This window comes from Trichoderma virens, assembly GCF_000170995.1.
Source record: "Trichoderma virens Gv29-8 chromosome Unknown TRIVIscaffold_88, whole genome shotgun sequence".
NCBI lineage: Eukaryota > Fungi > Ascomycota > Sordariomycetes > Hypocreales > Hypocreaceae > Trichoderma > Trichoderma virens.
Genome location: NW_014013661.1, coordinates 1,296,605 through 1,320,672, shown reverse-complemented (window position 1 = coordinate 1,320,672; position 24,068 = coordinate 1,296,605). Strand labels below are relative to the sequence as shown.

Here is a 24,068-nt window from a genome sequence, read left to right as displayed (position 1 = left end):
TAAATTTTTAAATAATAATAATAATTTTAATTTTTTTAAAAAAAATATATTAATAATTTTTTTATATATTATTTAAGTTTATAAAATTAAAAAACTTAATGTAATTAAATTTAATATATAAATAAAATTTTATATAATTTTTATTATATATTTAATTAAATTAAATATAAAAATTTAATAATTTATCAAAATATTATATTAAGAAAATTAAATAAAAAATATTTAAATTATATAATTTAAAATTTTTAAATAAAAACATTTTTTATTTATTTATAATTATAAAAATTTTATTTAATAAATAATTTTAAATAAAAGTTAATTTATTAAAACTTAATATTTAAATAAATTATTAAATATATTAAATATTTAAATTTTAATATAGTAATTAAATTAATTTTCAATATTATATTATTAACTATATATTATATTAATAATAAGATTTTGTTTTTTAATGAAAACATTTTTAATATATTTTATATATTTATAATTTTACTTTTATATTTACTTTTAGTTTTATATTTTTTGTTTAGGAAATTTATTTTATATATATTTTAATATGTTTTATTAATATTTAAAACCTTATGACATTTATATAATTATCAACTGATAAAAAATTAGTAAATTTCATTTAATATATGTAAAATAAATCTCACCTCTATTAACCTCTCTGTTAAATCGAAACATTCGCGTCGTATCTCCTCCCCGAGGTCTTGAGAAGAGAATCGCCATAATCCCGTGAATCCCATTTCACGTAAGGCATCTATTAGTGGACGCATCGAGGTCATTTTATCCTGGAAATTCGCATCTGATGAGATAGTTCGGAGTAGCGTATTGGCGGCCTTCAGAGCACTAGTATCCTGGCTATGTAACAGTACCTCTTCGATTAACGATGGTATTGCACCGCAACTACATGTAATCAGTTGCCAACTCTTGTAGTAAAGGAGTGTTGCGCACTTACAGTTGTTCAAAGACTAAAGGCCGCTGCAAGGCTAAATCATTCAGCCATTGGAGGCTCCGGACTTGTACTCGCTCCTCAAGATACTGGAAGTCAACTAATTCGATAGCCGAGATGAGTAACAGATCTTTGTCCCTTACATTATCCATTTTTTGTCGGCTAGTGAATGTTGTATTATTGCCGGCGCCCTCTGAACTAATGCCGGATATCCAAAGGCCATCTCTGTAGTCTTCAGGCAGCACGCCTCGTGCTGAAATAAGAGCAAGGTATGGTAAAGAATCTGTTGTGGGGTCATTCTTAGCTGCTGGAGGTATTGTGGTAGAATTGGCAATCTCAAAAAATGAAGATAGAACGCGAATTGCTGTTGGGCGTGTTGATGTATCAGTAAGTCCGCGGACTAGGCAAGCACAGACGGCGAAGTGAAAACTCTCGTGATCGAAATGAATCCCGTAGGCATCGTCAAGCGGCAATGCGGCTTCCTCGAGTTGACTACGGCTTTGCAAAAGGAGTGGGACAATTTTCTCTCCCGTAGCATTGCCAACAGCGCCAATGTTGGTTAAGACTGCTTCAAGGAACTGGGCTGTGCAGTTGAATAGACCAATAGGAACAAGTCGGACGAGAGACATGGCCAACCAGAACAGTTGAAGACCGTAGCGAGATGCAGAAGGAAGCTTGATCATCATCTTAGACAGCGACGTTACGATAGAAATCAGCATTTCGCTATTCCCATCTTCCCCAAATTGGCCGATGCTATTGCGTAGGGCAACGAGAACTTGGTAAAGCAAGTCATCGTCTACCTCTTCACGGGCTAGGTATCCCATTACTGCGAAAGCCCTTGGTTGAACGGCTGGGTTATTTTGAAAGGCGGTGCTTGCAACAAGGCTCATCCAGCGTGACCTCCAACTATTGGCCAAGTCAATAGAAGGTGCTGCAATAGAGCATATGTCAAATAAAATGACAGTAAGATTTTCAGTTGCTGCTAGTGTTGAGCTCGAATCATGTGCCGTGGAGACGGAGGCACCATCGCGAATAGTCGAAGTCGTCAAAGAAAACGCCTCACCTCGAGGCTCACAGAGAAGATCAAGGTTTGCTTTCAGTTTGGTAAGTTTTGCCTCATCCAAGTTGAAAGCCGTACAAACTGAATGAACTGAATTGACCAACAGCTTGTAGACGAGTGATCGAACGCTATTGTCGCCTGTGTTGGCGAGCATCGTTACGATGTGAAAAATTTCAGGTAAGAATAACCGAGACTGAACACCGCTATCAAATGACAGTGCAACGCAAAACTGCAGAAGCACGCAAATTTCAGCCCAGACTGGGCTATCCTGTAGATATCTTGTTGGTCTCAATGATGAACGATTGAGTGTTTTGCGAAGTCTAGAGAATATCTTTCCTCGAATAGTAACAGTACCGATGCCGATAATGACAGGTGAGATAACTTCCAACGACTCCTCATGAGCCCCATAGCGTAGGGCAGTTTTTATAAGCTCATCAAGGAATATGTCGAGCAGGAGCTCATCACTGGTTATTGATGGTAGTACAAAATGTTGGAGAGGATAAGAAAGGTGCGGATCTAAAACGATAAGATCGATCAGCTTCCTCAAAAGAGTCGCCACCTTTTCTCGCCCCTTTTCACTGTCTTGTTCACTAGTCAAGACATTCGTTCGTAGACCGGTGAGCCACGGTGACATATAAGCTAAGCTGAGAGGCCTTTGTTCTTCAGGAAAGCTCTCCCACCCTACGAAAAATTCGGTCAAGAAATCGGATGTGAGTTGTGGCTGCGTAGTTGCTAAAATATTGCTTATTTCCACTACAAATCGCGTTGGATCAATAGGGATGGAGATGTCTAGTGCGAGATATTAGTATTGATGATCAGCATCATCAATAGGTGCCTCAAAACTTACCTTTCGCACATGATAATCTGGAATCAGCGCTAAACTTGAAGGCTCTGCACAAGGCTGCAAGCAGATTATATGATGCCAATCTTAGAGAACGATCCGAGCTCAATAGGTTAGTAAAGGCAAGGTTGAGTAATGTACCAGGTACGTCTTGAGGACGCATAAGCCTTTCAAAGGGTTTGTATGTACGGTTCTCTTTCCCATGCTTGTTTTTGGCACTGCGAATGGTTTGAAGCACGTCTGCTTTCTTTGGGCTGGTGAAGTACATGACGATTTTCCCTCCATCTGCTCGGAGCCCAAAGGAGGAGTCATCCTCTGATTGAAGTGTTGTCGTTGCTTCTTCTACATCCCCGAGGCGGAAAATATCATTGACAGTAGTGCTGAGGCGGAGGCCAGACAAAACCTCCTGTTTCTTGGTTGTCGTTACTTGGACAAACTGGCTTCCAACCTTGATCACCACTTCTACTTTTCCTTTTGACTTTGAGAGCCTCGTAATGGGCTGGAACATGTAGCGAGTATCGGTAACAACACTGATTGTTTCCTTAGGAAGATGGAGTTGACTGAGGTGGAAATGAGCTTGAAGATCCTGAAGGCTACCTATCAAGTGATATTCCACGTTTCTCGGGTGGAAAGCACTGCTCTCAGATCTTGTGGATACCCGTAACAGGTGTCGGAAGCATCTCCTGGACACGTTTCATTAGCGCCAATGGAAAGATTGAAAACACCTATATAACCAACCTAAAGGCGCTATTCATGTTGTAAACATAAATCCTTGTCAGATTAAGTGTTAATTCCGAAGGAGTAAGAAGATCGAGCATTTTGAAGAAGTCATCTTGGGGGTCGTTCCGTCCATTATAACATGTGGCATCTATGAAAAGCCCGAAGGGTTCATGCCAAAGCCTGCTAGCAATCTGTCAAACTAATTAGTCCCCTATCTCTGATTTATTACCTCAAAGACCACCAGCTAAATGATTCTGCGCCGATTTCCATGCAGCGCACCAGCTTGAGTGTCAAAACTGACGACAATGGAGGAAATCTAAGAACCAACCTTGAGATAACAATAGAGCATAGTGTCATAATCGATATTATCAGCTTCAATATGTCGTAGTATAATGCAAATTATTGAAAGCCCATCCTATAGAACGCTCAGCATTTACTACTTCATATATCTTGAGGGCGGAAGGTGGGCTAAAGGAATTAGAAAAAAAGATCTCACCTTGCTCTCGCCTCCGTCATACACAGCACGAGATGTCAAATAAGACTCTGTGCCACGAAAAGCATTGCGAAGCATGAAGTTCTGGAATCGTGAATACAAAGGCGGACTGTTTGTTGAAATTTGTGGCCGGTTCCATGATATAGCCAAAGGAGGTGGGCCAAGATTTGCAATCAAATTTCGTAGAGGTTCCATGGCCGGTGACCGACCGCGAGGATGCTCCCCAGGAGATCTGACGAACTCTCTCCTGTCCTTGGAGACAAGGATCTGCTGAAGGTGATCCCAATGGTCATAGAGGAATCGGTGCAAGGCCACGCATGACCCGAAATCGATGGCCTTTTTGTTACTACTGATTTCGATCTGACTTGGTGGGATCTTCCCAGCAATTAGTCCGTATCCAGGAAAGAGTTGTCTCATCACTCACAGATATTTCACGCAGAAAGCCCATTACGACATGGATATTTTGGACTAAGAAGAGGTTAAGTGGAAACATGTAAGGCTCCTTTGTTCCAAAAAGAACATTATTAGCCAAATTTTGGATTATTTTGGCTATGAGCAGTAATCCTCGGCGCATTTCCTTTGACGGCGGTGTTGGCACAAGTCCTTCTACTTCGGGGGCAACGATTGCAGGACAGAAAAATCGGAGAAAGATGAAGGCACCAACTGCAGTGTATTTGGCGTTCGGGAAACGGTGCAAAACAGCGTCGGATATCTACTTGAGGTGTGAGGACTATCGATCAAGAACCAAAGGGTATTATCTGAACTCACTATGCTGCATATTTTCCTGAACGAAGGGGGTATATTGGAAGCAGAAGCACATATATCGTCCATGAAAACCTTCGCAACTATCTGCAGCTGAAGAGCATTTTTTTGCAGTTCTTCCTGTGTGCCAACTCTGGTCGGATCAAGCTCCAAATCTAAGTCCTGGGAGGTGAGCATGAGTCGTTCTAGCACCTTGTGAAGAGTTCCTTGTAAATAAGCAAAACCTTTCCACCTAGCGTAGACAGAGAGCATTTTGGTTGCAACGCAATTTCGGCGTAAAATTTCCGTCTCGTTTTCTGATGGGCAGTTAGCTCGGTCCTGTCTCAGAGCTACTAATAATGAAAAGCGATAGGTCTCACCAGTTTGGTCGATTTCTGCCCTGATAAGTGCCTCGAACAGCTCGAATATAAGACCTCGTTGTTCAAATACCGTTAGAAGGCAAATAGTAAGTTCATCAACTTCTGTACTTGGACAGATTGCACTCATTGAGGCAGGGAGCGATACATCTTTTGTAAGTAGCTTCATTCACAGCGTTAGCTCCTGAGAAGGGTTAAGTCAGGCATGAGAAAACAAACCTCTAAAAGTTCCTCATATTTTTTGCTAACAGCTGAGTCTGTCAGATTGCTGAACTCAGTTCCTTGAACTAAGATGTTAAAGAGAACCTTGACAAATGCCGTTCGAATCTCAACATTGTCGTGATACCCGATATTGATTGAATGCTTAAGACCGACATCAATATTTGCGCTGAGGAGGTTAGAGAGAATGGTAATGGCCAAGTCTGAATTGGAGATCACTTCATCTCGGCCAGCTAGGGTTGCAGAGAGCTCCGATCTGCTTATTTCGGCAGACTCATGGTTAAGAAGAGAAAGAAATCGGTTGAAATAGGTGTGGAACATCTGGGACTTCATCTCGCTCATTCCGACATCCGATTGACTGTCAGCGGGCTGCAGAGGTAGACGAAATGTGAGATCTGCGAGAGATCGCAAACAAGCTTTATCAAGATCCTTTTGAACTCTGTTCATATCATCTGGTTTCCCGCCTACACCGGTCTGATCCACATGTGGTGATCGTGGTCGATCTATCCAGCCAATGGTGTACTCAAGGAGCTGATTTCGAATGTGCACGTCATCGCGAAGGTTCAAATGCTCCTTTCTCTTCGTTACTGCTTCACACAATTGACAGACTCTTATCTTGACTCGCAGAGTATTTGCAGTGTCTGCAATCCCGTCGATGAACTTCGCAAAGTTCAATGTCATGAGACCCAAGTGAACTGACGAGGCGGCCCCTAAATCAGCAGGGATTTCTAGTCTTTCGACCAAAGTCTTCAGCAGGGAAGCGGCCTGCTCCGCAAATATGATGTCCGTTTCTTGAGCTTTGTCTGCCGGAGCGAGGACGCCTGCAAAGAGTACTTCTAGCTCTGACTCGAGAGCCTTAAATAGGGCAGGATAGAGAACCGATGACACTTCGCTGGAAAGAATTTCGCGCATAGCTTCACGGACCCTGACGTTCGCACACGCTAGGAGCTGGATAGCTAACTTGAGATAACGTTTGAGAGAGGGCTCCTCAGATTGCTCCGATGAGGACCGATCTATCCACCTTAGATTCTGAAGCGATGGTTCTTCCAAGATAATAGCTTGGTCGGCGGTACAAGCTCCTCCAAGGGATGCGAGGAAGCCTGAAAGATTTCGCCACTCCGACAATAGTCGGTCATCGACAGAATTTGGATGTAATGTAGATACTTTTTGAACCAAATAAATCCAACGATCAAACGCGATTTCCCAAGCGTTTAGTATGCCTAATGTGGGAAACTGTACGCGACGCAGGAAAGTTCGAATTCGTTTTTGAAAGGCGACTAGTCCTGTGAATCGAAAAGCTGGAGAAGCAATCTCACGGAATATATCGCCATTGCGAAGGACTGAGGCTGACGACTTGATAGATTCAGCAAATTCACTGATACAAGAGCATTCTGCCAGAAATAGGCCAATGCAAGACGTCACAAGCTGACAGACATCAATGTCAGCGGAGCAAAGAGATACCAGAAGAACAGTCTCTAATTTGGACGAGGCAGCTACCATGTCTGGAAGCTCATCAGAAAGGCGAGTTAATTCCTGCAGGAAATCAGGATGCGATATTAGTGAGAGTTGCTGTATATTGCATTAATGGACTCTTACCGGTATGTTTTTTAATAAAGTAAGTCGAGCTTTGAGGTAGTCGTGCATTGTTGTTAATTCACATAGCCTAGGATGAACCATTCGTTCACACAACTCCAGCAAAACCTTGGAGCTTGGGGAATATTAGTTCATGTTGCGTACCACAGATTCTTCATCTTACCTTCGAGTCCAGAATGCCTCACGCAGTTCAAGTATATCGGGATGGCTTTGTTCGTTGAAAGACTTGATAGCTTCTGGGTGCTCTGCAAAGAGTCGCTCAGCAACTTCGGTTGCTGTCTGGCAAATGGATTTGTTGGAGGATATTACGGTGAATATAAATGGCCCTAACGTGTCAAGAGTCGGCGTCTGACGATTAAGCTCATTCAATAAAGATGTAGGCAGAGCGCCGAGAAACTTGAGGATGCTGCGCGCCATATTGATGACCTCATTACTGAGATTCGCCGCCGAATCCCATGAGACAGCAACACAAGTCTGAAACCAAATTAGTATACTCAATGATGAGAAACAGAAACAATATGGTGTGGCAAACCTTTAGTTGTGACTGAATAAAAGGAAGAGCCTCGTTGAAGAGCTCGTTATATCTGGAAGAGTCCGATTGATTCGCAAGGTAACAGCATGCTTGGATAACAGCAACTTTGAAACTATGCGGTGACGAAGGCGAGATACAAGTATCAAGGACAGTATCAATGCACACATCCAAGTTTAGATGCGCTAGAGTAATGAAGGCAGCAGTAATCATATTCTGGTCAAACTGGGCAGAAGGTGAATTTGTCGCGGAATGGCGAAATACTGCGTCCCGTACTTCGTCCTGCATATCCATGGCATAACTGAAAAGTGCAGAATCGATTTCTGCACTGAAATGCCGAGCAGCGCGGAGCAGAGAGATGACACAGTATCCAGCTTGCTCATTTCCATTTTTCATGGTTTTACGCAATGCGTCCAGAAATGACACCTTCTTCATGATATTGTTGCTCTTAGCCTCCCTTAAGTTACTAGCAACCTCGAAAACGTCAGGCATAAGGAAAAGAAGGGTTGTTTGGAGAGGAAACAGAAAAGTTTTGCGTCTACCATTGTCAGTCACAGTTTGTGTCATATCAAACAGGGTATCCGCGCCTCCGTCAAGCCGTTTATGGAGAAGATGGAGATGGACAAATTCTTGCGGATATCGATCAATCCATCGAGCTATTAATAAAGGCATGGTAGCAGCGACAGTGTTTTGATATGATTTTCGGAAGTGAAGAAAGCTCGAGCAAATCTCCTGTATGATGAGACCAAGCTTGGAGCCATCAACCCAGAAGGAGGAAAGAAGCCGCATAACAATGAGCGACCCTCTCCCCGACTCTTGGGCGCCCCAAGTCTCCGTAGTAGCGTCCACTGCTGCAGCAACGCGGACATTGTATATGACCTCTCTAAGGTAGCTAAACGAATCTGACCAGCTGGACGCTGTGACATATCCCACAAGTATCTTGACGGGTGTTTCGATTTGATCAAAATATGAAGAAAGGTGGCGCTCAGCATCGGAATCGTCGTGGTATGCATCTTGCTGCGGCTCCATGGGTGAGGATGTCACACTTGCGCCGCCTCCAGTACCCTGATCCAAAAGTACTTGTGCTGATAACATGTAATTGTCGGATATAGGCTCCAGCAAATCCTTGAGAGCGTCAAAGATTCGGCCAACAAGTCGCTCACCCAGGGTAGTGGATGGCAAAGGTGTGTCCTTATCGTGTGAATTGGGCTGCGCAGTCCAATTAGCAGAGCAGCAATCTGCTGCCAGGCTCAGCACAAAGAGCTCCGACGACAAGACATGGCTGGGATGATCTGAGATGGTACTATAGGGGCGCGCCAGGTCTTCGAGTAATCCCACAAGCGATTCCAATATGATGTCAATTGAAGATTTGCTCAGATCGACAAGTGTCGATCTCGTTATATGTAGCACTTCATCTTCAAGGGGACTTTGGTTGCTCGTTCCGGTGAGGTGCGGTAGCTGCAATGTGAGGATTGTTATCCATTAGCTGAGTGTCCCTAGAGTTCAAATATGCCCGATTGACGCGGATTATTGCTTACCCTGCTGGACAATCGTTCGACCAAGCAGGCCACCAAACTTGAATCTCCAGACATGACGGCGATCTGGAGATGTCGGAACGAGCTCGTTGGGAGTGGATGAGGCCATCATCGAATCCCAGGGCCTGGAAGTATAGCGCGGGGTACATTCTAGCATGTAGCGCGACCCCTGGATCGGAGTCCCCTCCAAGGTACTCAGGACGCCAATCGAGATGCTGGCACAGGTACTTTCTTGTACCTCGGCGCGCAACGGTACAGCGGAGCTATCAAAGGGCCCCCTGAAGAGAAACGCCCTTGAGAAAGACGGCATGCCTTTGATAAATATGTATACAACTGTTGCACAGATTCAGCGCATTTTTCGATTCTTGCACCAGTAGTTTTCACAAAGGAAGCTCAAGCCTACTAGAGAGATGAGGACGGAAGCTCTTGAGGTTGATCATTAAACTCAAATCATAGGCAGATCTGGACCATGCCTTTCATAATTAGTACCGGAACAGCTAGAGTGCCTCTTCAGGTACCTACCGGGTACGAAAGTAACACATTAAGAGCTCCAGCCAGTACTTATACTAAGCTGCTTTCTGTAGCTTCCAAGTCTGTCACTGCGACACTACAGCTGACACACTTCGCGACGTAGTGCAGATAGCATCCAGTCTTTCATCTTCGCCACAGGTCCTGTTTGCACCTACCAATCACGCTCTTCCCATAGTTGAGAACAGCCAAAACTTGTTTTTACTGGAGCCGCTATGCAACAATGCCTCGTAGGCACGGTGCTTTAGACGACTATACGTCTGCTGTGCCTCAAGTTTGTGTCCCTGTGTTGTGCGCTCCTCATGGTCCAGCCTAATCAAGTCTCAGATCATCTTGTCAACTTCCGATTCCGACTATCTTGATCACCTCATACCAGTTCTTAAAGATGCGACCAACTCACGACGGACGCCGGCTCTGTTGCAGTCTTTATCTCGTTACTCCGAGGACCGCGAAGCCGACATTGAACGAATCGGACTGACCAAGCACGAAGAGTTTCTCGATTCGGTCCACAGACTACAAGAAGTCCGTGAAGGGACCGTTGCCCTTACCACTGAGATTCTCAAGCTAAACCAGTCGATTCAAGCAAGCACCGAGAAGCTTGCTGATCAAAAGGGTGCCCTTGTCAACACAAAAGCTGTGCGCCAGAATATTGCTGACGCGGCGGATGCCCTTCGAGAATCCCTTACGGTGCTCCATGCCGTGAACCACTCTCACGAGCTTGTACGACGTAAAAAATACTATTCTGCCCTAAAGTCGCTGGAGGATTTGCAGAATGAGCACCTTGTCCCAATCCTCCAGAATCGCTATGCGACCCAGCATCGTCTAGCAGATGCAATTCAGAAGTCTCTTCCTGCTTCTCGAAGGGCAATTTCCGAAGCGGTCATGTCTGACTTGAACACTTGGCTTTTTCGAATTCGCGAGACCTCACAATTCCTGGGCGAGGTTGCGTTCTATCATACGGAAATGCGACGGAACAGGCAAAGAGCGCGAATAGAAAACGAGAAGTTCTTGGAAAATTTCAAGTTGAACTCGTCCATTGAGCTGATTTCAGACGAGAATGAAGAATTTGATGTTCTCGACAACGAAGAGCTCCAAGTTGATTTTACACCGCTATTTGAAGCTCTGCATATCCATGACGCCCTTGGACATAGCGACCGATTTCGCTCGGAATATGCCTCTACCCGACGTCAGCAAAAGGATCTCCTGGTGCCAACTACGATTGATTTACTGGCTGAGGATGGATCGTCTCTTAGCAGCCTTCTTGAAGGAATTGCAGGATTCGCAATTATAGAAAGGGCAACAATGCAACGAGTCCCCTATCTACGATCCGTGGTTGATGTGAGTATTTACGTACCTAGAATTCTCGAGTCCTCAGTAAGTTCTAACGCTGTACTACAGGTAGAAGAGTTGTGGGATTCGATGTGCACCGCAGCTATAACCCTTACAACGAAGTCCCTAACAAATATCGATAATGCTGAAGTTCTACTTAAAATTAAAAGCGTCATTGCATTGTTCATTCAGACTATGGAAGTAAGCATGCAGCCCTGTGAACCATTACTGTTATACTTTTCTGACAAGTACTCATTATGTCTAGGGCTGGGGATATTCCGTATCTGCTCTGGATAATTTCCTTCTGCAGCTCTTCGACAAATATGCCCAGCTGTTGAAGCGTCGATTTAGCGAAGACTTTCAAGAGGTTGGTAGTACAACATATTACACTTTTCATAAGACTATTTACTCATGAACAATACTTGGCAGATCGTTTCAACGGATGACTATATGCCAATGGCTATTAACTCACTCAGCGACTATGAGAAAGTGATAAACGTCAGCTGGTTCACGCCAGATCGACCTACAGAAGAGCTTACGTGCGCTTATTAGATTTCTAAAACGTGCAGTAGATGCTAATCATGATGATAGGTTTCCATGCGTGTTACCGTTTTCTCAAATGTACCCACTCTGCTGTATCGATATTCGAAACTTTTTGAACCAGTTCTATTTTTTTCTCGATGATCACTTCCAACACTCAGACATCATTGATGAGACACTGCGAAAGGTTTTCACTCGCGCCTGTCCCCATCCATTCATGCGGCAGCATAGTTAACTAACCAACAATACAGTCCCTAGACGAGCTTCTCAGCGAGAAAGTCTGCAAATCTCTCGTCGAGCGTCTTAGCTCTCAATATTTGGGTCAAATAGTGCAGATTCTCATAAATTTGGAGCACTTTGAAATAGCCTGTCGAGAGCTAGAGCAGCTGTTGATAAGAGCAAGGTCGTCCACTTCAGCGGGCGGTCCTTTGAGGCTGAACGCCACGGAAGAGTTTCGCAACAATAAGAAGACTGCCGAAAAGAGGATATTTGAGCTGGTCAACTCCAAAATTGATGATCTTGTTGACACTGCAGAATACGACTGGTATGGTCTTTTGATCAAGAAGTCATCACAGGTGCTAATCAAGAAATTTGTAGGTTGGCGAGCGGCGTGCCGACAGAGCCAAGCAATTACATGCAAACACTCACTCGGTATCTGTCCAATATTATGAATTCGACGCTTCTGGGGTTGCCCAGAGAAATCAAAGAGTTGATTTATTTTGATGCTCTAAGTCATGCAGCTGAAAAAGTCCTGGTATGCTGCCCCCTGTATCTAAACCATTCGGTCCAATCAATGCATATTAACCAGCCTGCAAGGCTCTCCCTCTTTCACCCGAAGTTCGACACATCAATGGGTATGGCGTCTTAGCGCTGGCACAAGACGTCAACTATCTTACAGAGTTTGTTGGGAGCCTCGAAAACGGACAGATGCTACGTGAAAATCTTGACGAACTTCAGCAGACTGTGAATCTGATGCAGTCTGATAATCATGAAGAATTTTATGATATTTCAATCCGCAACAAGAAATATGGCCGAGTTGACGTTCTCAATGGGCCGATGCTACTTGAGAAGTATGTCATCACCGAAACACCTGGAAATAAACAAAACAACAAAAGACCCTTAAAAGACAAGAGCTAACATAGTGTAGGCTTACCCCTACCGCGCAGCCTTCGGGGAGAGCTGCGCCGCTTTCCAACCTGTCTCGCTTCGCCATCATGAAATGAAGCAAAATGATGTCCAGATGCCTCTCTAAACTACAAGATATGCTTGTTGTTTTGCACATCTGGAGACTCTTTCGCATTAGCAGCTACCCACATAGCCACTTTAAGGCTGCGGTTTTAATATGCCACGACAGAAATTGAAAGAGCGCTTGTCGTCATGTAGGCGTTTTATCAACTACCATTCCTTGTCTTCCTTAGAGCGAGATCTCTATTCAAACTCTTCAGACGGCATAGGTGCCTGCCAATGATTAGCAGAGCAATGCTATGGCGGGAAATTACTTACCTGTTGTGGCTGCATTGCCGAGTATTGTTGATACATGCCCTCCATCTCACTATACATGGCCGCTTGTGCTTGGGGTTGTCCATAAGGGGCGGGAGGGGCCTGGCCGGGATACATATTAGGAGCCTGTCTGTAGTCCTGCTCAGAAGCAAGCGCATGTCCGCCCATATAATCTGCAGTGGCCATCGGGTGAGACGACGGATGACCAGCCGACTGGGCCATGCCGGCGTGCTGCCCCGGCATTGGCGCCTGACCTGCCCCTGGAACTGGTTGCGCGGCGGAGGGCTGTGTGGTAGTTCGTTTAGCGTGTGCTGTAGCTTCCTCTCTGGGGACAATATCGATCAAGAAATCAAACATGTCCGACTTAGCAAGTGCAGATGCAATATCGGACCGCTGCAAGGTTCGCCTCTTGTTCTCCTCAGCATGAATCCAAGCTCGCATCGTAAGTTCCGTGATAAAGATGTCACAGCCCTTGGCAAACAGAATTGGTGCTTCCGCCGATATCATCTTGACTTCTGGGTCGGCCTTCATGACTTTCTTGATACGAGCGAGGGGCAGCTGATGGATTTTGTAATCATGAGTGTCACTCTCCAGATGGCTGATTGTTTGTTGCCAGTAAGTCGTTAATATATCCTTATACTGTCCTGTGAGGCCCTGATGAACCTATGGAACGACAGCAAGTTAGCAAGTGGAAGCGCAGAGTTGTAACCAAGGACGACCAACGTTAGCCCACGGTCCGGTGTAGAGCTCCGCCGGCGCAAAGCCCTGCGAGGCAAGCTATATCCTTCGTTAGCACAAAAGAAAGGCTCGGCCGAACAGTTATCGAAATATACGAACTGCAGCACAGGCACCTAAGCAGGCGTATTAGTCTTCCCGTAGAGGACCTCCAGCTAAAGAAGAAAAACTAACCATAATGTCCGCCTTGTGAGGGATCGTAGACCGGTGTTGGTCGGTTATGTGAAGGATGTGTTGGTGCGGATTGATTCTGCGATTCCATTGTCTAAGCTGAATGGTTGACAAGCAGTGGTGGTGATAGTGGTGGTGATGCAAGGTAAACTACTAATAAATAAGGACCCGTCAGCTCTCACGAATCATAGGTGCCATATACTATATGGACGTGGGCATATACATCCGTACCGGTGATTCCTAGTGGATTTTGGTTGAATGGCTTTGAGGGAGAAGAAAAATACAGTCGGGTATCGTAAGAGCGCGTATCAGTGTAACTGGAGTCGAAGCGCAGCTATCGCGTTGTTGATTTTGGGCTGCCTTAGGCGATGTTGTCAGAGGTGCTTCCCACCTGCGCAGCCTATTTTCCTGAGTAGCCAATCATTGGCCTGAACTGGCAAGCTCGTTTTCTTCATATCCATTAACTGCATAACTAGGAATATTGCAATTCCGCATTACATAATGCGACGGAGGTGGGGGCAGAAAAATTCTTGTAATGGAATATCCACTTCTTTGCATACGAGCGCCAAAGTTCTATACTACAAAAAGACCATTTCCTGAAAATTTTACAACAGATCTTCTCACAAGGCGGCTTTGATCTTCTCTCCTCAAGTCATATGATGGCTGATTTTGCCGACAATGACGTGCAGAAGCTTCTCCAGCAAGCCGAGGAGCGCCTCAGTGGCGGCCGTATAGCTGCAAAGCAACCATCGACAGCTTCGACAGCGTCCAAGCCAGTAGGAGAGGATGTAAAGGCTTTACCTCCTAAGCAGGAGAAGACAGAAGTCCGCGTGCCGCGTCCCCAGGTAGCAGCATCAGAGCAGCGGAAGGGTAAGGTAAGAACCAGCACTCTTCTTCATCTCTCCTCTTCTTTCTTTTTTCACCCTCTCTCTCTTTGGGAGGATAGCTGGTATAAAGATGAAAGCTAGCCGCAAGGCACAATGACACGGGACAACGTCCGTCTTGGATCATCGGCCCGTGGCTCCTGATTGCTATTTATCATCATAGTTACTCTGAATACCAAGCGACTCAGCCTCAGCTTATTCACTCACTGCAAATGGCTTACACCAGCCTCTTCAAGTGCTAGTTGACTTATCGCTAACTCGTAACAGAACACAGCAGGGCCCGAGTGGTTTGACCTCCCCAAAACCAACCTGACGCCAGAGTTCAAGAGAGATTGGCAACTGTTGCGCATGCGAAATGTTCTAGACCCTAAGCACCAGAGAAAAACCCTGCGATCTACTGCCCCCGAGTATTCCCAGGTGGGCAGAATCATTGCCAGTCCAACCGATCCATATAGCGCGAGACTGGGGAGCCGAGAGAGGAAGAGCACGCTATTAGAAAGTATCATGTCCGCACATAATGACACAAAGCTCGCGTCCAAATATTCTTCTATCCAAGAGATGAAGAGAGAAGGACGAAAGGCATTCTATAAATCAGTAGTTGCCAAACGACGGAGAAGAAATTGAGACCAACACCTAATTATGAAACGATACCCGGACAACGATCCAGTGCCAATAGTGTAGTAAAATATCATGCTATAAGCACGCGGAGTCCAAAGAATAAATTTAAAAGTTTGCTAAATGTTATGACGATGCGCATTCTCAAATCTCAAATTTTGATTGTACATGTAACATATATATAGTGTTGTTTTTAAATTCCATTGCGATAACATACTCTTGGTCTCATGATCCTGCTTCGTAGCATATAAGTCATGATAATAATAACTACTTAATATAAAAATAGTCAATAGCCAGCGCTTATGCTGTCATACTGTATTATACCAAAATTGACATTAACCTATCCGGCCTTCCGCCTTGGCCTCTATCACTTTTGTCAGAATCATGTCTCGACTGGTCGGGGAATGTGTTGAATCTGATGGCATCAGAAATAAATCAGTACTCACCTTTGACTTGCTCAAAAACTTTTAGCATCTTGCGCCGTGCTCCGAGAGCATTAACCCCACGATCCTCCAAAGCCTTATCATCTAATTCGATCAGGTCTGTCCAGTTCATATCTTTCAGATTGTCTGTGTACTTGTGTAGTCGTAAACTGCGAAGCCAGCTAGGGATATCTTGAAGAAGAGTAGGATCTGTCGGGTCTTCAGGGGGCTTTGAGCTTCCCCTTCTTCCTCTCGGTGAACGTCCTCGAACCATGTCAGAATGGTCTGAAAGGTAACCTTCATGGGTGTTTATTCCTAGTTGACCCAAGCCGACAGGCGACATTCCACCAGTCATCAATCCAGAACCGTCATATGCGCTAAGAAAGCCGTTGTGCTGAGGGGAAGTAAAATGTGACATGGGCCCCATGCCGGACTGCATGGGTAAGCCTGGAGAGCTCGGACGTGATCGCTGTCCTCCAAGACTGAGGCCTTGCTGTGCTTGAAGAGCCATCAGCTGATCGCGATTCAGAATTTGCCCGTGTTCATTGATCATGACGACATTGGCGTTAGGAATATTGACATGTGAGGGAGTAGGAGGCATCTGGTTGTGTGCATTCCCTGGAGCATCGTTGGACCTGGCTCTTCGATATTTGCGAACGTCGTCCAAAGCGAAGCGGTTATTGACTGTAGAGAGCGCTGCGAGCTTCATTGCAGTCGCGTTGGCTACCATGTCAGCCTGGTTACCGCTGGAGTTTGTATTAAATGTTGGTGCCATCGGTGTATTGACCATGGAAGCCCAGTTGCCGCTGCTGTTCGCATATGGAGACAAGAGGGGCAGCTCGGGCGCATTTTTGTCACGAGTCAAAGTGGTTGTTTGAAGGGTAGAATTACTCGACAACTGTGGCCTTGGTGACCTCAGCCCTCCTCCGGATGCTGGAGGCTGTACAAACTGGCCCATTGGGGTTTGAGACGAGCCCGCCTTCGAAGATGCTGCGGGGTCTCCGCCGCTGCCCCATGGCGATGCTGACGAGGCAACATTGCCATCCCTGGAATCCGGAGTGGCAGCCGGGATACTGGATCCCGTCATCGCGGCCCGGGGATCGATGGCAACGCTGTTACGATTCGATGAAGGCGGGTTTCCCGTTTGCTGGGTAAACTTTGCTTTTTCTGTTGCAATAGCCGCTGCGGCATCCGGGAACATGGCATTGATCGTAGAAGCATCGAGGCCAGAGTGCCGCTTCGACGATGAAATAGCTGAGTTGCGAGCGAACGAGTTTCGGGCAGAATCAACATTAAGCTTATTCATGGCATCGCTAAGTCGACTAGACATCGGGTCTTTAAAAGGAAGAAAGAAAAGTTAGCTTGCAAATGCGCGAGTAAATTCCGTATGCGAAACCTACCTTTGTCAAAAGTCGCAGGGGACAGGACACCAGACATCGGGTGGTTCTTGCCCATCTGCTGAAGAACTTGAATGAAGAAGCGGATTTGGACCTGGGTTGTCTGCTGTAGCAATGCATACAGAGCTGCCGTGCGCTCAGCCTCACTAAGGACGCGAAACCACTGCTCAATAGCGCTCAGTTCATCCTTGAAATCCTGATCGAGCGTGGCAGCAGCCATTTCTTCCAGCGTCGTCTCATATTGATCAATATCCGCAATCCACTGTTGGGCGATCTTGTCCTGAGAATCAATGTCAAGGCCCCCAGGGCCGTGGCCACCTTGTTGTGGCTGACCATAGAAATCGGATGACGGCCTGATGCGGCTAGACGGCGATGTCCCTGATATTGCCGCCATGTCGGCAGAGGCGCGCAGCGAGCTGCCAGAGCCAACTGCTCGAGAAGAAGGTGGTCTTAGAGAGGGCGCGGCATTGACTTCAGGGGTGCTATTGCGATTGCCGGCGACGTGGCTCCCAGACATATTGAGCATTCTTCGGCTGCGTCAAAATGGGGTGAAGGAAGGATAGTGAAAAAGAGAAGAGGGGCTAAGGACGGAAGAACAGTTGGCGAATTCCTGCAGTATCCAGCTGGGCAGACGGTTTGACAAGACACGCAAACCGCAACGATGCAAATTATGGCGAGTTACAACATATTCCTATAGCGAACTAGTCGCGAGTTAGCATACGGGCCACGCTTTTTTTCCGTAGCTGACCGAGCCAGAGTCGTTTCCAGCAAGGCAAACTGGAAGCCGGCAAGGCTCACCAGAGGGAGACGCACTAGTTGTTAACCAAGATGGGGTGTCTGCTTCCAGGCAGGCAACGCAATTCAATCCAGCTACCAATCAGCTGGCCGTGAAAGATTGTGTCAGAAGCGCGGCTGAGGAAGAAGGACCTATTAAGAAGAGAAACCAAGGCGGCTGGCTAAGGGATGCCAGGAGTAAAGATTGAATCGAAACGCCTTATCAAGCGTAGCATAGGACTGCCAACTGCGCCTAGCGCTACTCACACAAGCGTTAGGCGCCGTTGCACTTCTAACAAAAAAAAACTATAGCAGAGTTTCAGGTGGCATGAAAAATCAAACGTTATTTAGTTAGGTAATTTTTTTAGGCTACACATAATAATAACAGCAGAAGGATATTATAATATATGGCTTATTGAATAAAATAATACTGTATATAATTAATATATTCTTAAAATTACAAAAAGTAGTATATACCAATATTTAAATATATACACGTATATATGTATAATACTTTAATATATTATTGATAATATTCCATTTTTAATATGCATTTATCACTTATATTTACGTATTACGTAATGTAGAGGCCTTTGGTTGATTTCACATTAGAGATGCTAGTGGCGGTAATCTGGGGGAACTTGGGTAGTTTCCCGGCCTAAGAATAGGCACGCCTCGCTTACACGCGCAAAGTCCCCTCTTCGCACACACTAGGGCTGGTACCACCCACTCGTCATTTTCCGCACGATCTGAATCTTGACTTGGAAAAATCTCACCGGACAGCACAGTCAACCACAGCAACAATGGCCAGTGAGTTTCGTCCCACGAAATCGATTCCCGTGTATCAGTCGCTAATATTCGAGTAATTAGAGTCAAAGAACTCGTCCCAGCACAACCAGTCGCGCAAGGCGCACCGTAACGGGTTTGTCACGTCTTGGGAAATTTACAGAGTCGCCCATGTCTAACTCCTTCCAGCATCAAGAAGCCCAAGACTTCGAGATACCCTTCCCTCAAGGGAACCGACCCCAAGTTCCGCCGAAACCACAGACATGCTCTTCACGGCACCATGAAGGCTCTGGTACGATTTCATCTTCACACATTCGAAACCGGAAAACCAAGCAGTCAACTAACTTGATGAACAGAAGGAGCTCAAGGAGGGCAAGCGGGAGACAGCATGAACGCATTCCGATTTAGCAGGTGGTGAAAAAAGGGGATCTTTGCAAAGTTTCAGGCCAATGGCCGCAGCTTAAACCATTAGACGCGATTTGCGCAGGAATTGATACCTCACCAGCTAATAGGAAATGCATCACTATAATGCTGAGATATCGATTGGGTTCCATCTCAATATGAGTTCCAGGTAGACAATTGGTTGTCTAAATTATGGCACTGCTGTGTACACTCTTACCGGTCCATTATTCTTTTGGTAGCAAACAGTGATTTCTTGTGATTGATGCTACCGCGCTGCTGTTGACGTGAAGATCCTACGGGTTGCAACTGATGGGCGATCAGATCTACTGCCCACTTGTCTTTCCTGCCCACAAATGGCCAAAGACCACACGAAAAAAAAAAAAAAAAAAAAAAAAAAAGAGAGGATATTTCGTCGCAATCAATTCTGAAACGCTGTGCCGTTGGTAGCTATCAACATTACAGCTTCAAATTTTTTACCAGTAGTTCATGTGCTAGGCTCTTATGGTTGGTTGATAGCAAGGATATGGTTTCGTTGACGAAGATGATATCCTTTAAGAGCTTCTTTCCACCTGCCAATTTGTTTGCTTCCAATGCTTTTGTGTAATACTGCAAGCTGAGGTATCCAATACCGAGCAGTTGAAAGAGCCTTCCCACATTGTAATATCTCTCAGCTTGGAGTTGTGGCTCGTCTCCCCCTGATTGTACATAGCGGCTTATGAAAGCTTGTCCTTGTAGGAGCAGGTATTGTCGGTTGGTCGATTGCCGCTTAAGGCCATAGTGGACATATGCAAGGCCCAGACTCAAGTTGACCATGGCATTCTCATGGTCAAGTGACCACGCACGCAGGAAATATCCTAATTCTCAGCTGTTAACCTCATGCTGCTGCTAACGTGGGGATTGAGTGCTTCAAAATTTACCTATCGCATATGTGTAGCTCGTGGAAGTGAAGAGAATATGGCCGTAAAGCATCAAGAGACATATGTCCATGTTCAGTTTCGCGGCGGTCGCTGCATCTTGGCCGAGATCATTCTTCCCGGCAATCTTCATTGTAGCTTCGTAGCTCATATCAATCGCTTTAATCTGTCTCAGGATGAATTTTTGGGCTGGTCCTGAAGTGTACCACGAAACAGGCGACTGGCATAACTTCGAGAGCAACGCAAACATTCGAGAAGAGTCGGATATTCCGCCATCTCTCATCAAGTGACGAGCCACTGTAATACACTTTTCTTCATCATTTGTATTAATGGCGCACACTAATCCAGTTAGTACGACCTCAGCGCGGCGGAAGATTAAACTACCAGATACATACCACTCCAGGCCATATGAATGGCGAAATTGTGTTGAGGCGACTGAAATACGGTCGAGTCCCTTGCCGACTCGCATACCTGATATGCTTCTTCGCGGCGATGCGCAAGAGACAAGCCAATGGCATAATCGAGAAACAAGTCGAGCCAGTCATCGAACGATATTCCTTGATGGTTATCGAATGCTGGCCCAGGTAAAGAGTCTCCTTGAGGTGCAAGAGCTATCAATTGATAAGTCGTCAGTAACAGCTAGCAATGGAATAATCGCAAGTAGCTCCGGCAAAATGGGTGGCGGCAGAGGCACCTACATCGTGTGAGACGCTCAAACATTTGTGATAGTTCGGTATTCCCCTCCTCGTTCGCGAATTGTTCCAGTAGCTCCTTCTTCCCAAGGAAATGAAGATATTTATCCCAGGTATAGAATCTCTTGAGGGATCGAAAATCGTCAACAAGTTCCTTGCAAGATTCCATCCAGACTGGGATGAGATCATTGGAGCCAGACTTGATCTGCTGTTTAAGGCCACGAACTAGCTCGTACTGCCGGGATAGTTTAATGGCACGCGAACGTTCGTCTTGACGGCGCTTGTCCGGGTTTGCAAATCGTTTTGCACGGTATCTCCTGGGTAAGATACGGGCCGCTTGGGTGGACTTTGGTTTGGCCTGTCTAGGTCCCACCCGTGACTGAGGAGGTGCCATGCCTCGTATACCACGATCTGCCATCATTGTTGAAAATGTATGGAGTTGCTCCTTTGTAGAAGACTCGCTAAGGGGTTGTCCTTGGGCTTCCTTGAGCGCCATTGCCTCCGCAGCGAGAATGAGGGCTTCTTCATCTTCTTTAGCTTTCTCGTACATGTTTGCCAATTCGATACGGGCGTCGATGTTGTACTCTTCGGCATCAATGGCCGCGTGGAAACACTCCTCTGCGGTAGATTGTTGTCCGGTAGCTAAATAGCATCGCCCTAGTTGAACCAAGAGTGTGGCATCCGCTTCTTCAGTCGAAGCTCGAAGTAACTCGAGATATCGGATGGCTCTCTGTGGCTGGCCATACTTGGCGATCTCGCTTGCAAGGTCATATGAAATGAAAGGAAATTCTGTGATGAAGTCGAATGTACGCGGATTATCTGGATCCAACCAAGTCAAATGTCTCTGTCAATGTTACAGGTTAGGTCATGGATACTACGCGTATGGGACCCTGGTTTCTGGGAAGGCAATTGCTTACAAAAGCTTCTTCTTCTTCTCCTAGTCTGAGCCTATACATTGCCAGTCGAGCTCGGAAATCCAGGGGTAGGGAGGGACCGTAGAGCTCCGGGTCAAACATTGAATCATGGAAATGAGGCACATGACTTCTACGCTCGTCATTCTCGTCCCATTCGCAGTCGTCGACCTGCCATTGATCCCAGTATTGCTCCTGGACACGGCCTACGAGCCATCTAGACAATGCTTTGAGTTCGTAAATGGCTTCAGCATATCCACCGGTTGATGCGATAAGCTCAACATAGATTCCTATATCATGCCACGGAGCGCTGGAGCCATGAAGCGGCGTGTTCTCAATTTCATAGTCAAAATAACGTCGATATGCCACGATAGCGGAGGGAACGGCGGCCTCAGTATTCTTATTGTCAATGCAAGCTTCTGCCAGCTTCCGTACGATCTCGAGATCATACGGATGATGTTTGAGGACAATGTTATACTCTGATATCGCAGCAGCTAGATGACCCTGTTGGTGACAAACGGTAGCTTTGCCAAGTCTAGCAGCTAGATTCGTGGGGTCTGCTCTGAGGGCAGCAGAGTAGCACAATCGTGCTGTCTGCAGATTACTCGCCTCATCTTCAGATACGATGTTGAGCGCAAAAGATGCACAGTCAAGCCACGCAGCAACATCCTTGGGTCGAAGATGAGCAGCATATACCATGGCAGATAACGCCCTGGCATGCTCTCCCTGCTCGCGGAAGATGGACGATAACGCCGTCCATGCTTGGTGTGTTTCAGCATTGATTCTAATTACTTCTGAGACCAGGTCCAAGGCCTTTGAGTAATCTCCAAGGAGAAACGCCTGGTTAACTTTGGCCAGCCTAGCCGTGATGTCTCCTCGAGGTTTGGCAGCCTTGCGAGGCCCCCGAGCTCCTCGAGATCCTCGCCCTCTGGCCACTCCACGCCCTGGAAAAGGTGGTTCTAGCCGTCCTTGGTGAGAATTCAAGAATTCTCTTACTGACTGGTCAAATTTAGCGATATCATCCTGGAGCTCCTCTAGATCGGAATCAGAATCGGATGGATTGCCCCTAGACACTAGCCTTTAGCGACTTCAACCTTGATGACGTCTCAAGCACACTCACCCCGCGGCCGATTCGTCCAAGCCATGACTGCTTGACATGGTTATTGAGACTACGGATCAACCATGCTTAGTGGCGATGATGAATGAATGAGTTGTATGGAAGGGCTGTATGAATGAAATAATAAAGCTGCTGCAAGAATGATCCATTGCCTTTTTTGGCTTAGCTGCATTGCTAGTGCATTTCCATTTGCAGATTCATCCCACCTCAATTGGCTGGATTGAATGTAGCAGAATCTTTCTGTCGCTGCATCCGCTAACCTCCAAACTCGCCGTTTGACGTAGCCGAGAGAGACATTTGGATATGCTCAGACAGAGCTCACAGCGCCTATCGCAGCTCCAGGTACAATAAAAAAAACCCCTTTGGGATTTGAAGGAAGCGAGTCTAATTCTAGCATGGTAGGCCTCTGTGCCGTGGATTGCCAAGAAGACCCCGGCATTCGGGTGAGTGCTTGAGAAAAAGGCAACGTACAAAATAATATAACATTCTGACAATCTCAGGTGTTTGTCCAACGAACCCAGCTCGAGAAAATACTCTGTCCCGGCCAAAAAGGATGGTGACAAAGAACCAAGTCTACGAAATCCTCGATCCCTCCAAGCAATCCACCTCAAGCCATTGAAACGCGAGGCTCAATTCGGCATTCCCTCGTGCGACCTGCAGCTGCGATCATTCAGCTTGCAGCCACTCCAATTCTTCTCAGACTTTGCGTTACGAGCGGCATATTTCTTAGGATTGCCCGCTTCTGGCCCAATAACGCTTCCGCGAATCACAGAGCGATGGACTGTTCCTAGGAGTCACTTCATCTTCAAAAAATCCCAAGAGAACTTTGAACGTGTGACACTGAGGCGCATGATTCAAATCAAAGATGGCAACCCTGAAACAATTCAGCTCTGGCTCGCTTACTTGCGCAAACACCAGTTCTATGGAGTTGGTATGAAGGCAAATATGTGGGAGTTCGGCACAACGGAGATGTCCAAGTCGCTGGAGGAAATCGAAGCGAAATCACTAGAGTCAGCGGCTCCTTGGTCGCATCTTGGGCAGACGAAAAGTATCGGCGACTCTGACAAAGTGGTGGCCGACATTCTGAACTCTCGACGAGTTAAGAAAGCCGCAGACTACAACTACCCCATCCACGAGATATCATAGAAACAATATACCCTTTTAGAATCAACTTACGCGAGTTTATGACAAAGGAGATCATTTGGGAGTCGCTCGCTTTACGTTGGTAGGATGGGGGAAAAAAAAAGCATCTGTATTATTATGTTATTAAAGTATGTATATCTACAGCGTT

At 45.9% G+C, this 24,068-nt stretch overlaps 8 protein-coding genes across 8 annotated transcripts; 4 read left to right on the top strand and 4 right to left on the bottom strand.

The window, feature by feature from the left end:
* Nucleotides 1-588: 588 nt before the first annotated feature.
* On the bottom strand, nt 589-9,117 carry TRIVIDRAFT_194940 (uncharacterized protein; the record flags this gene model as incomplete). The annotated part of the gene is made up of 15 exons (XM_014096523.1): nt 589-603; nt 654-906; nt 959-2,801; nt 2,860-3,536; nt 3,592-3,764; nt 3,902-3,988; nt 4,070-4,441; nt 4,491-4,778; nt 4,835-5,124; nt 5,188-5,347; nt 5,404-6,936; nt 7,000-7,111; nt 7,160-7,470; nt 7,529-8,983; nt 9,064-9,117. 15 exons carry the CDS (start codon nt 9,115-9,117, stop codon nt 589-591), a joined length of 7,623 nt encoding a protein of 2,540 aa, XP_013951998.1.
* A 694-nt stretch (nt 9,118-9,811) lies between these two features.
* On the top strand, nt 9,812-12,594 carry TRIVIDRAFT_160015 (uncharacterized protein; the record flags this gene model as incomplete). Its single annotated transcript, XM_014096522.1, has 9 exons — nt 9,812-9,862; nt 9,916-10,926; nt 10,987-11,118; nt 11,183-11,284; nt 11,347-11,456; nt 11,509-11,644; nt 11,709-12,001; nt 12,055-12,211; nt 12,274-12,594. 9 exons carry the CDS (start codon nt 9,812-9,814, stop codon nt 12,592-12,594), a joined length of 2,313 nt encoding a protein of 770 aa, XP_013951997.1.
* TRIVIDRAFT_183209 (uncharacterized protein) lies at nt 12,445-14,233 on the bottom strand (the record flags this gene model as incomplete). The annotated part of the gene is made up of 6 exons (XM_014096521.1): nt 12,445-12,915; nt 12,961-13,620; nt 13,681-13,734; nt 13,795-13,808; nt 13,867-14,013; nt 14,095-14,233. 5 exons carry the CDS (start codon nt 13,952-13,954, stop codon nt 12,886-12,888), a joined length of 846 nt encoding a protein of 281 aa, XP_013951996.1.
* Nucleotides 14,234-14,464: 231 nt separating this feature from the next.
* Nucleotides 14,465-15,486, top strand: TRIVIDRAFT_76153 (uncharacterized protein; the record flags this gene model as incomplete). The annotated part of the gene is made up of 2 exons (XM_014096520.1): nt 14,465-14,738; nt 15,015-15,486. 2 exons carry the CDS (start codon nt 14,520-14,522, stop codon nt 15,369-15,371), a joined length of 576 nt encoding a protein of 191 aa, XP_013951995.1.
* Nucleotides 15,487-15,505: 19 nt separating this feature from the next.
* TRIVIDRAFT_88811 (uncharacterized protein) lies at nt 15,506-18,133 on the bottom strand (the record flags this gene model as incomplete). Its single annotated transcript, XM_014096519.1, has 4 exons — nt 15,506-15,726; nt 15,809-17,119; nt 17,185-17,882; nt 17,995-18,133. The coding sequence occupies 3 exons, from the start codon at nt 17,705-17,707 to the stop codon at nt 15,698-15,700; spliced, it is 1,863 nt and encodes a 620-aa protein (XP_013951994.1).
* Nucleotides 18,134-18,737: 604 nt separating this feature from the next.
* TRIVIDRAFT_88807 (uncharacterized protein) lies at nt 18,738-19,408 on the top strand (the record flags this gene model as incomplete). Its single annotated transcript, XM_014096518.1, has 4 exons — nt 18,738-18,765; nt 18,826-18,877; nt 18,931-19,033; nt 19,098-19,408. 4 exons carry the CDS (start codon nt 18,759-18,761, stop codon nt 19,131-19,133), a joined length of 198 nt encoding a protein of 65 aa, XP_013951993.1.
* A 145-nt stretch (nt 19,409-19,553) lies between these two features.
* Nucleotides 19,554-22,818, bottom strand: TRIVIDRAFT_80659 (uncharacterized protein; the record flags this gene model as incomplete). Its single annotated transcript, XM_014096517.1, has 6 exons — nt 19,554-19,997; nt 20,061-20,396; nt 20,453-20,668; nt 20,756-21,593; nt 21,667-22,726; nt 22,781-22,818. 6 exons carry the CDS (start codon nt 22,816-22,818, stop codon nt 19,600-19,602), a joined length of 2,886 nt encoding a protein of 961 aa, XP_013951992.1.
* A 354-nt stretch (nt 22,819-23,172) lies between these two features.
* Nucleotides 23,173-23,923, top strand: TRIVIDRAFT_205525 (uncharacterized protein; the record flags this gene model as incomplete). Its single annotated transcript, XM_014096516.1, has 2 exons — nt 23,173-23,220; nt 23,330-23,923. The coding sequence occupies 2 exons, from the start codon at nt 23,173-23,175 to the stop codon at nt 23,921-23,923; spliced, it is 642 nt and encodes a 213-aa protein (XP_013951991.1).
* Nucleotides 23,924-24,068: the final 145 nt, after the last annotated feature.